General features: G+C 42.7%; 1 protein-coding gene across 1 annotated transcript in view; it reads left to right on the forward strand.

The window, feature by feature from the left end:
* Positions 1–17668, forward strand: part of lrp6 (low density lipoprotein receptor-related protein 6) — a 59358-nt gene that overhangs the window by 40764 nt on the left and 926 nt on the right. Inside the window, exons 8-22 of the mRNA XM_033614592.2 lie at positions 1811–2027; positions 2902–3191; positions 4758–4984; positions 5076–5260; positions 7421–7747; positions 7839–8041; positions 8148–8359; positions 9149–9339; positions 14047–14256; positions 14456–14581; positions 14811–15047; positions 15196–15306; positions 15447–15677; positions 15759–15895; positions 16218–16315. Coding sequence (XP_033470483.2) covers positions 1811–2027; positions 2902–3191; positions 4758–4984; positions 5076–5260; positions 7421–7747; positions 7839–8041; positions 8148–8359; positions 9149–9339; positions 14047–14256; positions 14456–14581; positions 14811–15047; positions 15196–15306; positions 15447–15677; positions 15759–15895; positions 16218–16315 — 3002 coding nt within the window. The remainder of the gene's footprint in view (positions 1–1810; positions 2028–2901; positions 3192–4757; positions 4985–5075; positions 5261–7420; positions 7748–7838; positions 8042–8147; positions 8360–9148; positions 9340–14046; positions 14257–14455; positions 14582–14810; positions 15048–15195; positions 15307–15446; positions 15678–15758; positions 15896–16217; positions 16316–17668) is intronic.

The raw sequence follows: 17668 nt of genomic DNA on the forward strand, positions 1-17668 counted from the left end.
TTAGAATTTGGTAGTCAAAGGTCAAGGTCACTGTGTCCCCACAAAACATGTTTCTGGCCATAACTGAAGAATTCATTCATTAATTATGACAACATTTCACACAAATGTCTGACACGATAAAATGATTAAGTGATGACATTTTATATCCAAAAGGCCAAAGGTCAGCCTCACTGTGACATCTTCATGTTCTGCATAAAACACTTTTGTGGTCATTATTCAGCGTCATATCTCAGGAACAGAAGGGGAGACATTTGGTCAGATACTGAATTGGTGACTCTAATGTTGAAGCTGATTGTATAGATCTTCTGTGTGTGAGTGGCATTATAAAGTCCTTAATGTACCTTCAACCAACAAAGCCCAATTTTTTGTGTTTACATGCTTTATGTAAAGCCGTGTGAATTGATCTGAATATGAAGCGTTTATATTGCAAAATAATATAATGTTAGTTTCTTAAGAGATGAGATGGAGCCCTCTTCTATTCGCTTAAAGAAAATAAAATCAAAATTCAGCGCCACTAGTTGGTGCGTATCAGGAAAACACTGAACCAGTTTTGGGAACAGTATAATCATTTTATAATATCTAATATATTAATTACAAATACATAAATAAGTACATAGGCAGCCTGAAGCTTAGTTAGTTTCCCTCCGCTGTCTGCAGGTAAATGGAGCTCTTACTTTGGTATTTAAGGGGTTAATAAAATATGGCAGACATTCACCCAAACACTCAAATCTCTGCTTCTTATCGTGTCTTTGTTCAGCAGAACTTTGTAGTGTCGTTCAGTCGTAAATGATCCGTTTTTTTATTCTCCGCGTTTATACTCAGTTCCAGGTTTTGTGGATCGGGTCCTGATCGGTCTCAGTTGTGGGTTTAGAGATGCTGCCGCCGCCTCGTTGAAGTGAGATGTCAAAGTTTGTGCGAGAGAAGAAGAAGCAGAAGGAGAGGAGGAAGAAGGAGGAAATGTGGCGGCCATATGCTGCCGTTGTTTGTTTGCTCGGGCTGTTGCTTCTAATTAGCGGCGCTGCGATGTGCTGCCAGGTCTCCTGAGCTCTTCTGAGCACGCTCAGTGTGCACAGCGAGAAACACAATGTGGAAACTCCGTCGCTCTGCCCAGCCCCCACCCGTCCACACGCCGGGCATGATGGGAAACATGCTTTATGGTTTATGATATTTAAAATGTGTTTCCTTTTGTGACTCAGCTGATTTGTTACTGCGAGATGTTCTGTGTCTTTGTACTTCTGGAGATCAAAGAGGGAAAGTAACTAAGTATATTTACCAAAATACTTTACTTGAGTATTTCTATTCATCTCATCTCATCTCTCTAACCCATCTCATCTCAAAGGGAAATACTGTACTCTTTACTGCACTACAGTCATCAGATGTAGTGAACACATTAATGCGTCAGTAATTATAATACAGAAATAAAATTACTCTGCAGAATGAGTAGTTGTACTTATACTAATACTTTTGTACTTTGACTCAAATTAGATTTTGATGTAGGACTTTTTAAGGAAATCTGTTTCCTGTTAAGTGTGGCAGAAATCCTTTGTGAAGTTTGACTCCGTCTGATGTTCGTCTGTGTGCAGCAGGGCAGCTTCCTCTGAGCATGCTCAGTATGTCACATCCTCCTGTCTGCAGGGTTCACACAAGGTCCTTGAAGTGCTGGAATTTTAAGGGGAAAAAAAATCAAGTTCTGGAATTCCTTGGAAACACCACAGTCCTTGAAAATGAAAAAATAGTGCTTGAAAAGGTACTTGAAATCTCTTGAATTTCATTCTGTAATAACCCTGTGTCCTGTCTGTCTGTCTCTCAGGTGATGAACATGGACGGGACGGGGCGACGGGTGCTGGTGGAGACCAACCTCCCCCACATCTTCGGCTTCACTCTGCTGGGCGACTTCATCTACTGGACCGACTGGCAGCGCCGCAGCATCGAGCGCGTCCACAAACGCACCGCGGAGAGAGAGGTCATCATCGACCAGCTGCCTGACCTCATGGGCCTCAAGGCCACGAATGTGCACAAGTCCTTCGGTGAGTCCAGGAGCACCATAGCGTTACAGAGCCAAGTCACAGGTCTTCAGGTCCAGCTGCAGGTCCTTCAGGATGCTGGATTATCAGTGTGTTGATCAGAGTCTAGTCCTTATAGTTAGATATAAAAGTGTTGAAGGTGTTTAAAACAGTTTGGCGTGTTCCCGCTCTGCAGTCAGACTGTCAGTAGACTCTGTGCAGCCCAGTCTGACTGGGAAGTATGGATAACGGAGTATTAATATTTCAGGGCTTCAACTCAGCTGATGCAAACACAGTGTTTTACCGCTCCTCTCTGCTCTGGACTCCAGGAATTAGACCCCTCCGTTAAAAAAAAAGAGAAACAAATGTGAAACTCTATCAGGAGCTACGCCTTGTCAAAATAAATCCAAACCTATATGACTGGAGCATGTGTGACTTTACTTTGAAAGGACAGACACAGGAAGTGTCCACGCTCAGCAGTCAGACAGGAGTCAGGTTAATTTCCAGGGCTGGTACCTGCGGTTATTCCACAGGCTAGTTAATAACATGTCGAGCAGGAAATCCAAAGTGTGGGATCATTTTGAGAAGGTGAAGGACGAACCCAAGGTGATATGTAAACTCATCTTCATTGGTCGACTACAAACATGACGTATCATGTGAAACATGGAAGTAGCTACATGCCCATTAGCCCACAGCGTCATTAACCGGCGGCTCGCTCAGTGTGTGACGTGCACTTGGAGATAAAATATAGGCCTATATTAATGAAGGTTCATTAGTACGGTAAACACATCAGTTCATTTATTAAAATAAAAACTTATCATAAGTCCTCTGATCTGCACCAGAAAATTGAAGCATGTATGATGTATCTGACTCACCTGTGGCCCCGCCCCCTCCTCAGGTACAAACCTGTGTGCGGAGAACAACGGCGGCTGCAGTCACCTGTGTCTCTACAAGCCTCAGGGCGTCCAGTGTGGCTGTCCCATCGGCCTGGAGCTCATCGCCGACATGAGGACCTGCATCGTCCCCGAGGCCTTCCTGCTCTTTTCCCGCCACACCGACATCCGCCGCATCTCCCTGGAGACCAACAACAACAACGTGGCCATCCCGCTCACCGGCGTCAAGGAGGCCTCGGCGCTCGACTTCGACGTCACCGACAACCGGATCTACTGGACCGACATCACTCTGAAGGTGAGGCTCAGAGAGCGGGGACATGTGTGGGCAGACGTCCTGCTGGTTGGCTGGAGGCCTGCAGAGTAGAGCTGTAATGGGCTCCCAGGAGACGCCAGGGTGGAAGTAATTGATGGCTGCTCCCCTCCTCTTCCTCCTCTATCTATCTGATTTATCTCTCCATTTCTTCCTCTTCTTCTCTTTCTCCTCCAGATTCTAGTCCTAGATGTAATAGATTTCTTCTTATCGTTGTCGGTGCAGAACGAGGGAGCCTTACATTTTTTTCTTTAGAGGCAAAATTAAAAAATTGGGACCACAGACAAATATTTGTGGGCACAGTCAAAGTGTTTCTTCTTGTATCATAGCCTGATGTATCTCCTCTCTCTCTGTGCCATCGAGCTCCATCTTTGTCCAGAAACTTATTAACACATCAATGAGCCGCTCTCTTAGTGTGGGTGACATGTTCCCTTATTGCTGTGAACACACACACTGTAGTTTATTTTCACTCCCACACACACACACGCCATCCTGCTGACACAGATACTCACGACAGCACCAAATGTTAATTAATCCGCTGTTGAAAAATAGTCCCCAACATCTGTTTGTTTTATTAAAAACCACAGTGAGCAGTTTAGGAAATCAAAGATGGAACTGTTGATCTGTGATTTTAAAGATTTACGTTTTCAGTTGGAACAAGTTTATTTATAAAAAAAGAAGAAAAAAAAGACAATTTAAAAATTACTAAAAAATAATAAGAATTATGTGAGGAAATAAATAATAAATAAAAAATAATGATTGAAGATAAATTGAAAATAAAAATTAGATAAAAATGAAATAAACAGAGACGTTAATAGTCATATATAAAATCTAATTAAAATTGAAATAATTAAAAATAAAACAAAATATAGATGTACATAGTGAAATACCTCTACATGGACTGATAGGGATAATAATAGTGTTAATAAAAATGTAATTAATTAAATTAATAATAACTTTAATACATAATAATTGTAGTAAATAAGTAAATAATAAATAGAAAAAATAAGTCAATAAAAAATAATAGATAAGAGATAAGATCAAAATAAAAATGAGAATGTAATAAAATAGAGATCTTATAGTGATACATAAAATCGAATTAAAATGTAATTAATTAAAAATATTAAGTTAAACAAATACATAGATAGATAGCAATAATAAAAAATAGATAATAAGAAATAATTACTAAATAATAAGTATAATAAAGTAAAAAAGTAAATAATGATAAAATAAATTGAGATGAAAATAAAAATGAGATAAAATGAAATGGAGAGGTGATAATAGTCATACGAAAACATCTAATAAAAATTTAATTTAAAAAAAAGTTAATATAAATTGATAAATACCACTGTACACTGAGAGATACTAATATTGATAAGTTAAAAAAAAACTTAAGTAAAAATAATTATCAGAAAATAGAACTGAAGATAAAAATGGAATAAGACACAGAGATGGTAAAAGTGAAAGTCAGAAAGTATTTAGAGACACTTTCACACAGTTTTATTTTGGGTCTCACCTGTGCATCGTCTTGTCTCTTCCTCCCGTCTGCAGACCATCAGTCGGGCGTTTATGAACGGCAGCGCTCTGGAGCACGTGGTGGAGTTCGGTCTGGACTACCCTGAAGGGATGGCGGTGGACTGGCTGGGGAAGAACCTGTACTGGGCCGACACCGGCACCAACCGCATCGAGGTGGCCAAACTGGACGGGCAGCACCGGCAGGTCCTAGTCTGGAAGGATCTGGACAGTCCGCGAGCTCTGGCTCTGGATCCCGCTGAAGGGTGAGAACTGGAACTAAAAATAAGAGAAGACAGATCAGAGACTGGCATGAGAACCGGTCCTACGTGAAACCACTTTGTTTCCTGTCCTCAGGTACATGTACTGGACCGAGTGGGGCGGGAAGCCAAAGATCGACCGAGCAGCGATGGACGGGTCGGGTCGGATCACTCTGGTGGCGGACGTGGGCCGAGCCAACGGACTCACCATCGACTACGCAGAGCGTCGCCTCTACTGGACCGACCTCGACACCACGCTCATCGAATCCTCCAACATGCTCGGTGAGAATCACAAAGCAGCGACTTTTCTGTGTAGCTGTGCTGCAAAATCGAAAAAGGCAAACACCCAGACGTGGTTTATACATGTATTTAACATTTAATTTAAATCATCAGTCGAGGTGTCACGGTGCTCAAGTGGTTTTAAGATGCTGACTGTGATTGCAGCACCCCTGGTTCACATCAGGCGTCCGGGACATTGTTGCATGTCTTCCTGTGATCTCCACTTTGCGCTGTCTAGTAAACTAAATCCCCTGTGTGTGTGTGTGTGTGTGTGTGTGTGTGTGTGTGTGTGTGTGTGTTCAGAGTTCAGTGACCTTTGTTTCGCCGCAGGATTCCCTCCAACACTGGGAGTTAAATCTCCTCCTCTGCATTATATAACCGGCAGAGCCCTGTGGTTGTGTGTTCTGAACTCTGTGCACATGCATGTGTTGGTCTCAGACGACAGAAGAAGAAGAGGAACATGTTCTCTCCATTAGCCGCTCGCTCTGACACTTCAAAGCGCAGCTGAAACAAAAGCCGCTCTGCTGTCCTGAAGTGTTCCCTCTCAGCAGCACGTCGGTGGATGTGAAGCAGGACCAAAATATTCTGCACAGAAAACTCCTAAAACGATGCTGTTATTAGACGCCGGGCTCCGCGCACACACACTCGCACTGCGCTCGCAACACTACCAATTTTGTGTGCAGGAAAGCAGCCTCGGTCTTGGCGAGGGACGCTGAGGACAGAAAATAACCCTCACAGGACAGATGTCTGCTTCACCAACACTTTTATTATTCTCTCAACCCTTTTGTGAAGTTTGACACCTGTGTTTAATTTTCTGAACTTTGAGTCTAACTTTAGTCAAGACAGTATTTTAGTCCTGTGTATTTTGAACTGTCTGAGTGGTGAATGAAATCGCTCTACAACAGCGCCGCATAATTTAATTTCCTGTACGCCGTGAAAAACTATGAAAGCAAGTTTAGAAATGTCAGAAATGCTTCTAAAATTATCTGCCAATATGTGAGTGTGGCGCACGTGTCAAATTATAGATTTGTTTTATTTTTCTCTTCAGTTATTTATGGACTCATTTCTGGTCCGCGTTATAAACAAACATAACAATATACATCAATATAATAATTCAGTGAGGCTTTGAATCTCCAGACTCCAAATTTTGTGATAAACTGTCCATATAAAGATATTTACAGCATAAACTTTAAATTGATGCTGCTAAAAAGACATTACTTTACATGCTGTAAAGGTGTTTTCTTTTATTATTATTATTTTTACAGTTTTATTTAATGACATTTTCAGAGCATGCCCATTTCTGGATAAGTAAATATTCAGAGGTAAATCACTCTTTATAGAGAGATAATAATAGTTATGATAAAAATTAAGTAAAACAATAAAAAATAAATAAATTATGATTAAAAATAATTGCAAAAATAAACGAAGATAAAATGGTAATATAAATGAGAAAAATTTAATAAAATACAGTGATGTAACGGTGTGTATAGGTAAATATCTCTATGCAGTACATGGAGTGATTTCGAGAAATAATCATAGTGTTATTAAAATTAATTTAAAAAGGCTTAAAAATAAAACAATTAATAACTTCAACAAAATTAAATAATAACAGTGATAATATTGAAAAAACTAAATTGAAAATAAAAGGAAAAATAAATTACACACTACACTTCAAATGCTATTTTGGGGCATTGTTGTCATCTTAATGTATTACTTATTTTTCAAATGAAAACTGATAAAAGGTTTGCTCCCACTGACGGAAATCCACCCCTGAAAAACACAACCATCATGGGCTACTCGTGGTCAGAAACACGGGTGACAGCAGAGGTATTAATTTCCAAATAGGCGTCATTTTCTTGCAACAGTAGAGTGGCTTCTGATCGTTGACTCCAGGGAAGTGAAGATTTCGGTTATAATGTTAGATTCGCCAGCATTCAGCAGCAAAAGATTTACTGCTCCTACAGAAATCTTTAGAAGAAAACTTCTCCGAGTCCTGAAGCATTTGTTGAGCTTTTGCGTGTCCAAATTGCGCCAAATTTGACACTACATGTCCTTTAGCCTGGTGCGATGTTCTCACCAGGTTTGAAGCAGATCAGGTGAACGGTTCTAGAGATATGTGAAGGACACACACACTGATCATCTCTCCTATTTTCATTTCTGCAGGTCAGGACCGTGAGGTGATAGCCGACGACCTCCCCCACCCCTTCGGCCTCACCCAGTACCAGGACTACATCTACTGGACCGACTGGAGCCAGCGCAGCATCGAGCGAGCCAACAAGACCAGCGGTCAGAACCGCACCGTCATCCAGGGCCACCTGGACTACGTCATGGACATCCTGGTGTTTCACTCGTCCAGACAGGGCGGCTGGAACGCCTGCGCCTCCACCAACGGGCATTGTTCACACCTCTGCCTCGCCGTCCCCGTCAGCAGCTTCGTCTGCGGCTGCCCCGCCCACTTCTCTCTCAACTATGACAACAAGACGTGCAGCGGTGAGGCGGCAATTCCTTTTACCCCACTGAGAATGACGGTCTTGCCCACAGACGTGTTTTAAACGTGTCCTCTTCTTTGTTTGTCCTCCAGCTCCGACTTCCTTCCTGCTGTTCAGCCAGAAAACAGCCATCAACCGTATGGTGATCGACGAGCAGCAGAGTCCAGACATCATCCTGCCGATCCACAGCCTGAGGAACGTCCGAGCCATCGACTACGACCCGCTGGACAAACAGCTATACTGGATCGACTCCAAGCAGAACGTCATCCGCCGCGCTCAGGAGGACGGCAACCAGGTACAGAAACACCAGAAACCAGAACTGTTTCCTGTTAAAGCAGTCAGATAAAAACTGTGAGTAGTCTCGTCTCCTAACCCGCTGTGTCTCTGCTCTCGTCCGTCAGAGTATGACAGTGGTGTCGAGCTCTCTGGGCGGACCCAGCCAGGGTCTGCAGCTGTACGACCTGAGCATCGACATCTACAGCCGCTTCATCTACTGGACCAGCGAGGTCACCAACGTCATCAACGTCACCCGGACGGACGGCAGCAGGGTCGGGGTGGTGCTGAGAGGAGAGCACGACAAACCCAGAGCCATCGTGGTCAACCCGGAGAGAGGGTCAGTGTCCCACAAACACATCAGCTTCCTCACGTTAAGCCGTAGACACCAGTACACGTTCTGACATGATCACAGAGTTAGACCCTTGTTAGTGTTTACACAGCATTACTCATTGTTCTGTTACTCTGCTGTTATTGTGGAAAACATCATAATCAATTAGTTAAATTAAGTTTTTCTTTGAGTTAATAACATAACGTATATATGATTAAGTCTTGTGAGGAAGGAAAACATGGATGAAGGATAAATGGATGAATGAAGGCAGTTTAAAGGAACTGGGAAACTGGCATCAACTTCACAATTTTCACCCAAAGATTTCCTGTTAATTTATTCGCCAGATTTCTTCCTGTAGTTAAAGTGGTGTTAAGTACAGTTCCAGGAAACATGAAAGCGTCTCAGATGTTGCTCTGTGAACTGTGCACACACCTCAGACACACACAGGTAGAAACACTCCTGTACTTGAGGAGCGTTTGGTTTGTGTCTCTGCTCCTCAGCATCTGCGTCTTGTTTCTAATCACACGGTAATTTGTTCTTGTTGTTTATTCTCTCGGGCTCGTGAAGTTCTTGAAGCCCGTTGCAGCTCGGTGGTGCCGAGTCGCTTGTTTGGAACCATAATTGCAGGGTTTCCTTCGGGCTGGGGTTCGCGCAGTAATCTCTGGGTCATTGTGTGGTTGAGAAATGAAGTCTGCAGATGTTCGGGGAGGAAAACACGCCAGAAACAAACATCAGAAACTGTTGAGATGAGCTGCATGAACCAGAAACACAGTTATAACAGACTGCTCTCTGCTGCAGGTACATGTACTTCACCAACCTGCTGGAGCGCTCTCCGAAGATCGAGCGGGCGGCGCTGGACGGGACGGAGCGTGAGGTGTTGTTCTTCAGCGGTTTGGGGAAACCTGTCGCTCTGGCCATCGATAACGAGGTGGGGAAGCTGTTCTGGGTCGACTCGGACCTGCGGCGCATTGAGAGCAGCGACCTCTCCGGTGAGTCTGAAGGGTGAAACGACTTCTGGTTTGTCACTGAGAAATAATCAGGTTTTAAAAATGAGTTTATATCTCAGAAAAGTTCTCTGTATTATTTTCCAGTTGAGTCCTTAAAAGACTTCAAAAAGAGTGGAAATCTGAACCAAAGTAGTTGACTTGCTGAACGAAAAACTGAAGTATAGTTTGTCCCAAGGACCCGAGCTCATGACTGTGTGACTGTTACTGACATATCTACGTTAGCATTTTATCAATAAAGCTGGAAACATAGACAAAAATACTGATGTGCAGAAATTCAAAGGAAGAGTTTGACATTTAGGTAAATTCTCTTCTTCTTTTTGTCTCTGAGACACAGATGTTCAGATTGATATCATTCATGTCTCTACAGTAAATATGAAGCTACAGCTGGTTAGCTTAGCTTAGCATGAAGACTGGAAAAAGGAAACCAGCTAGCCTGCTGCTAACAAAATCCACTGCCAGCTTCTCTAACACTCTGAGTAACATGTTATATCTTATTTATTTAATCTGAACAAAAACCAGTGAAAATGGAAATTCACATTTTTTTGAGGGTTCCTACGCTGTTGTTAGCATTTATTCTCCTGTGATGGTGTGTCTGTGTCGCTGGAGTAGATTTTCCATCGCACTATGTTGAGTCTCTGTGATGTGCAGAAAGGTTTCATTGATTTGAGCCGACCTGTAGCTGACCTGGTAGTGCTCCATAGAGGCTGAATCCTTTGCAGCAGCCGGGTTTCAAATCCAGCCTGTGGCCCTTTGCTCCGTGTCATCCCCCGTCACTCCCCACTTACCTGTCACTCTCCAGCAGCACCATAATAAGGACAAAAAAAAAAAACTAAAAAAAAAAAAAGTTTGATTCATTTTACTAACACACTTGAAACAAACCTAAAACTTGGCTTTATAGCGACACCATCAAACAAAAGTACAAACGTTTGCCTTATACTGGACACATTTTCCACGCAAATACAACATGCTAACATTATTAGCACAAGTCTATGGCATATTACATTGTATAAATTAGCCTAGCGAATAGCAGACTTTTCCCTTTACTCATATAAAGCTGGAAACAGCAACATTTAACAAAAGAAATGTTACAGAATTTGGCTCAATAACTCACCAGGTTCTCTGACAAACACTTGTCTTTATCTGGACACTTTTTCCCCACAAATACAACATGCTAACGTTATTAGCACAAGCCTGTGGCATTTTACATTGTATAAATTAGCCTAGCAGCTAGCGGACTTTTCTTCTTCTCATATGAAGCCAGGGACAACAGCAACATTTAACAAAGGTAACGTTACTAAATTCAGCTCCATTACAACTCACAAGGTTCACTGACAAAACAACTGTCTTATACTAAACACGTTTTCCAAACAAATATAACATGCTAATGTTATTAGTACAAGCCTATGGCATTTTACATTGCATAGATTAGCCTGGTGGCTAGCATACTTTCCTCTGCTCATATGAAGCCAGGATAAATCACACACAAGACTTAAAATGCTATTTTTGTGGAGGCTTTATTGTCTTCACAATTTATTGTTTATCTGTGAAATTAAAGTAAATAAAAGCTTTGTTTCCACTGAGGGAAATGGTTTCAGCTTAGAGAGACAGACAGGAGGTCTGCGTCACCGCGACGTGTAGTTACATTTCTGGGGAGGTGCACGTCAGGCTACGACGTAGAGATGGAATCTATTCAATGCACAAATATAAACTTAACTTTAGAGAGAAAGAGAAGAAGAGGGTTTCACTAAATGTCCAACGTTTTATTACTAACAAAAACTACACACATTTATTTATTTATTTATTTATTTATTTATTTATTAGGTCTAACCTTTGAATTATTTGTTCTTTTGATTAACTTTGCTTTTCTTGGCAAACTCTCACAACATAAATATTCTAGTCGCAATAACTCAAACTCGTAAGAAGAAGAAACGCAGCTGTTTATAATCTGACTTTTTATAGTGATGCACATACAGATGTTTTAATGCTAAGCGTACAACAATGAGCCCTGAGTACAGATGGAGGTAAAGATCATTTCTCTAAACTTCTCTGAAACTGAAATATTAATGAGACAGTTCATACTGACCAACATCTTCAGACTAGGAGCCAAAGTTTGCTGCTTCTTTTCACTGCAGACCTTCATTTGAACTCAGCAGACTCAGCTCAGTTTGAGGATTCATTTTAAACTCTAGGACGTTTGTATCTGACTGAGTTTCATAGTGTGTGATGTAGTAGTCTGATTTTATATACAGGCGAGCGGGAGAAACTTTCTTTAAAGATGCATTTGAACTGTTGAATCCATCAGAAAAACTCCACACTGGTAGTTTAGTTTGAAGAAGTTTCTGTGAGCAGTTCAGTGGGTGGAGGTCTGACTGTGTGTCTGGTTGTTGGGGGTTTGAACACTGAGGAGGAGAGTCAGGGAGTAAATGTGTGAACAGAGCACATGAAGGACACTTCGGGGGAGTTTTTGTGCCTGGAAAGGGGAAGTTGGCGTGGAGCCCCGAGCTCAGCACATTCCTGTGATTCTCCGGAGCCCCACGCAGGCCGACAGGAATGTAAACCATCTGTACGAGAGGACGGAGGAGGACGTAAACAGTGTCAGGCGCAGGGTTCAGAGGAGGCCTGCATCCTGAGCTGCTCTTCATGTTTCTGATTCAGGATTGAAGACGGTTTAAAGCTCGACCCGGCCTCCGTCGTCCTCTTTGATCCTCTGCAGGGAAGCCTGGTTAGATTTAGTCTGAGCGGCTGCTTGAGCTCACAGTGCGGAGGCTGCTGCCCCCATCAGGGCATTTGATTAATAACAGCCTCAACAGCACTACAATAAACTGACAGGAGATCTGAGATCAGGCAGATAAGCATGTTGGTGTGAGGGCAAAAAAACAGGCTCAACAGTTTTCCCCATTGATACAGATATTTAACTGTATTTAACACTCAATGTTTTTACACCAAAAAAGGCCAAATTTGTCCTTGTTTTAAGACACTTGTGTAGTTTCGAGTTACTTCAGTTTTCACTCGGTAGTTATTTCTGAAAGCGTGTTGAAATAGGAAGTTTGTAGACTTTATGTTGCTGTTTAGGATTCTCAGTTGACCTGATTTACATTAAAGAAAGTCGGAGAGAAACTGTTCTGTTTAAGGTATTTATTTTACAAGGTTAGTTAACACTTTTAATTCATTTTATGATTTAAAATTTTAAGGTTATTTTATCCAAACAATATCTTAGGTCGGTGTTACAGCAAATGACTTTTAAAGCGATTTCACTGTTGCAAGCAAATTTCCAATGTCAGAGTAAAGTCATTAAAGTTTTGATAGAGTTGTGGCGCTCCCTGGTCTCGATTGTTTGGCGTCAGGTGATCATAAAACTCAGTTCGAATTTCTTATGTCAGTTTTTTTCTCGTCTTAATGTTTCAACAAAATCAAACATGCTTATTATTGTTGTTAAGTTTTTAGCCTCGGCTCATGCAAACAGTGACGAGATCAGACAGTTCCTCCAGGAATGATTTCATGGCCGTTGTTTGAGAAACATTTGCGATGCATGTTGCAGTGTTTATTGGCATTTTTTGCAAAGGAATTGTGAAATTGCAAAAATAGTTGCTGCACTGTCCCGAGTTTGATGCCTATTATCACGAGCATTAGTATCTATCTGTGATGGTAGGAGTGTGAGTGGGGGCTGACAGCTGATCGGCTAACATCCAACACCGAGCTCAGTCCCAACAGTGTCACACTGACACCAAACAAAACGGCTGAACTCTGTAATTAAACTCAATAATAACTATTTGGTAACGTTAGCCATGTGATGCTAACAGTTAGCCCTGTCACTGTGTGTATGTGGCTTTGTCCCAGGCACAGAGCTCACACTCCCACTGCAGCAAAGAAGAGAGGCTGAGCAAATTTCAAATGGTAAAGTTGCAGCGACTGCTAGGTCATGCAGCATTCACACAGGTTGGCTGAATCTGCATTAACTGTTCACTGAATCACAACATCCTGGAGGGACTAATCAACGACCAATAGCTGTGCGCTCTCCAGCAGCAAACAGGAAGTAGCAACCAACTGAAATCATTCAGCTAACTAACTGAGGCTGGTTGCAAGTCAAGAAGACAAAGTCCAAATGTAACGTTTTACGCAGATACAGTTTATTTTTATGGATTATATTGATGCCGAATTAACAAGAATACCGTCGACACATGACATCTTTTATCCTGTGTTTCTAGAGTCCTGTGCTTTTTCAGATACATAAGGAATTGTTAAGAAGTTTTGCTAAATATTTTCCACCAGGAGCAGTATGGGGAAGAATCTCAAAAGGAATCTAGTTGTGGACTTGCAAATAGTGACCCTGTTAGATCCCCAGTCTGGCAAAATCTAATCGTATGTCTGTTGCTGAAATGTTCGTCTCTTGAGAGCCACGAGACAACAACCTCAGAGCAAAGATTCAGCAGCACTTTGAGTATAATACATACAATATGTCAAATATATTCTGGTGTTTTAGAGTTTAACTTTTTCCACTGAACCATATTTAATGTCAGTATATGCAGTATATGATGTGTTGCCTGACGTCGGTGTGTCGCTGTCCTCCTGCCTCCCCTCCTGCCTCACCCTCAGTTTCTCACCCGTTTTCGTTGCCTCTGTTCCTGAACGTTTTGGCCCTACAACCTTGTTTTGTTTTTTCCCTGGTGCTTTAAAAAATAAAATAATCAGGAGCCAATCGGATCGTGATCGCCGACTCCAACATCCTGCAGCCGGTGGGTCTGACAGTGTTCGGGAACCACCTGTACTGGATCGACAAGCAGCAGCAGATGATCGAGCGCATCGACAAGACGACGAGGGAGGGACGCACCAAGATCCAGGCTCGCATCGCCTACCTGAGCGACATCCACGCCGTCCACGAGCTGGACATGAGAGAATACAGTGAGTCATCAGTGCTGTAGCATGGGACAGGGCACCTTTCTTCTTCGGTGGTGTCATTATTTTGGTCCCCCATGTTTTGTGTCATGTTTCAGCGTTTAAATTTGTAGGACACCGCTGTCTGAACTTGTAACAGATGTTTAACAAAACAACTTCTCATGTATCTTCAGTTGTTTCTCACCTGACCTGCGTGTCCCTGCAGGTAAACACCCGTGTACCTGGGACAACGGCGGCTGCTCCCACATCTGCATCGTGAAGGGAGACGGGACGACTCGCTGCTCGTGTCCCGTCCACCTGGTGCTGCTGCAGGACGAGCTCTCCTGTGGAGGTGAGAAACAAACACACCTACGTTGAGGAAGTTTTCCCACCAGTGAATGAACTCAGTGCAACACTGGTGTCGTCACTGATTACGCCAGATGTTTTACAAAGGAGGATATGTGACGATAGAGCTCTGTATTAAAGGGATACTTAAAGATATTAAAGACAGGCAAAAAGGTGGCTCAAACGTTCCTCTTCCTGTGCAGACTCTGACCGTCTCATGTGTCCTCCCCCCTCAGAGCCTCCCACCTGCTCCCCAGAGCAGTTCTCCTGTACCTCCGGTGAGGTGGACTGCATCCCTCAGGCCTGGAGGTGCGACGGTTACCCCGAGTGTGACGACAGCAGCGACGAGGAGGACTGTCCCATCTGCTCCGAGACCGAGTTCCAGTGCGACAGCCGGCAGTGCATCGACCAGAGCCTGCGCTGCAACGGAGAGATCAACTGTCAGGACCGCTCCGACGAGAACAAGTGTGAAGGTGAGACAGGTGACTTTCACCTGGACCGACCACCTTGTTTTAGTTTACGTGGAGCATCAACACAGCTTTGACTGAACTCTTATAGAAGAAAGAAAAAGCATCATCACAAGGGTTTAGAAGTTATAATAGATTTCTTTTTGTCTCCCAGTACGTTGTCCTCCAGACCAGTTCACCTGCTCTAATGGTCAGTGCATCGGTAAACACAAGAAGTGCGACCACAACATGGACTGTACTGACAACTCTGACGAGATCGGCTGCTGTGAGTCTCACAAACATCCCATCAGTCGCACTTTCAGCAAATCAAATTTTTTTATTACTAATTTGAACAGAAAACTGTATCATCTTTTATAAAACATTCAGTTGTGTTCTAAAGTCGCTCCTCTTCTTCTGTGGTTTCAGATCCTACAGAGGAGCCTCCTCCTCCGTCCAACAACACCATCGGCTCCATCGTGGGCGTCGTCATGGCGCTGTTCGTGGTGGGCGCCGTGTACTTCGTGTGTCAGCGCGTCCTCTGCCCGCAGATGAAAGACGACGGCGAGACGGTCACCAACGACTTTGTGGTCCACGGGCCGTCGTCAGTGCCGCTGGGATACGTGCCGCATCCGAGCTCGCTGTCCAGCTCACTGCCAGGTGGGATGACACGTCCGTCACCTCGTACCTGCGTAGATTATTTAATAAACGTGAAGCTGACATCTGTCTATAAACCAACAGGTATGTCCAGAGGGAAGTCTGTGATTGGCTCCCTCAGCATCATGGGCGGGAGCAGCGGACCTCCGTACGACCGAGCTCACGTGACGGGAGCTTCGTCCAGCAGCTCGTCCAGCACCAAGGGGACGTACTTCCCTCCGGTGAGAGGACGACATGTTTTAGACATTTACAGCTTCTTTACGACTTTATTATCAACGAATCAAAAAACAAAGTCTGATAACTTCGTCTTCATTTTCTCTTTTGTTAAAATAAAATTTCAGAGTTGTTTTCAGACAACATTCAAGAACTTATTTTGAAACTGTGGATCAGTAGAATAAAGTTTCAGTGCACATTTTTATTCTTGCTAATTTCTCAGTGATTTAATTATCATGATAATCTGATGTCTCCTGGGGTAGTTTAATTCTAACTTTAAATTATAAGTAATTATAACTATTTAATTGTTGTGATTTTGTTGTGTTTCAGATCCTGAACCCTCCTCCGTCTCCTGCTACAGTCCGCTCTCAGTACACTATGGAGTTTGGTTATTCTTCAAACAGTCCCTCAACACACAGATCCTACAGGTAACTCACACTCACACACATTACATCACGTTATTCATTGTAAAGTTAAAGTTTTCTCTTTGACAATCAGTCAAACTGAAACTAAATGCTTCAGTTTTCCATCATGTGTGTTTATAAAACAGAGTAAATGGATTTAATGTCATCAGTCTGCATCTACAACAGTCGGAGACAAACAGCTTCTTCCTGTTTACTTTGAACTCTGTAAACAAACCATGAGCTCCTCTCGTATCTTCATCTGAGACCAGAAGTTTAGTTTATACAGAAAAAGTGAAAGTATGTTGAAACTGTTTCCATCACAGAAACTTTAGAAGAACTTCACCTGAGTTTCCACCAGTGGAACCAGGGTCATGATTTAGTTACTGACCCACACACGTCCGCTCTGAGGGCAGGACGGGGAGGAAACCTGTGGCTCTTTAACACCTCTGCAGTGGCTTCCTGTGGCTTTGTTTTTACATTTTAGTTTTCATATAACAGTGTTATAGGCCCAAAGAAATTCTTGCATTCTCTAACTGTAAAAATGTGGAGCCTGTGTACCAAATTTAAAAAACCGCTTAAGCATTTCAACAACTAAATCTACAAACTGCGTCGCCTGGCACCTTTTCCTCGAAATCTGCCAAACCCTGATGCAGCGGCTCGTCCTGAGTCTCCCTAGCTGGTTAGCTGTGGATGCCAAATAAGGCTCAAATATGTTTTACAGCTCCACACAGATCTTTTTTTTTATTAATATTTTGTGACTAAAACATCGCTTTTGATAGTCAGGGTTGCCGACCCCTGGTCTAGGAACTACGTCCGACTGGTTGAACACAAACCTCAGTGTCTGTTTTGTTTGTTAATTATAACTGGAGTTCCTCAACAGTAAATGTAACTCGTCTTTGTTTTTGCCTGAAAATTGTTGGGTTTTAATCCATTATCAGTTTCAGATGAAAATGCTAGCAGAATTACACAGAAGGGAAAACAAGAAGAAAATTCACACTGCAGATATTTCACTATTTACATCCATCCCTGTGACATGTTATTAAGGATCCTACTGTGTGCTGTGATTGGCTAAGACTCATTGCGTTGACGTGTTGAGGTAGGAAACTGTTAAAATAAGGGCAAAGAGGTGATGGTCAGGGCTAGTGCTCACCAATCTCGAATATTCTCTGAGATTAAAGTGGTAAATGTACGAGACATAACTCACAAGTGAAGTGCCAGAAAGTTCTGGTGGGAGGAAGACGTGGTGGACGAGTGGGTTAAGCACAGGAATTTCACAGAGGAGGCCGAGGTTTGAGTCCAGTATGAGTCAGAGTCGGCTCCATCAGCTTTAGACTTAGCTGATTTATTTATTTTCAGTTTTTTAGATGTATAAAGCTG

The sequence above is a fragment of the Epinephelus lanceolatus genome, chromosome 23 (genome assembly GCF_041903045.1).
Source record: "Epinephelus lanceolatus isolate andai-2023 chromosome 23, ASM4190304v1, whole genome shotgun sequence".
Classification (NCBI taxonomy): Eukaryota; Metazoa; Chordata; class Actinopteri; order Perciformes; family Serranidae; genus Epinephelus; species Epinephelus lanceolatus.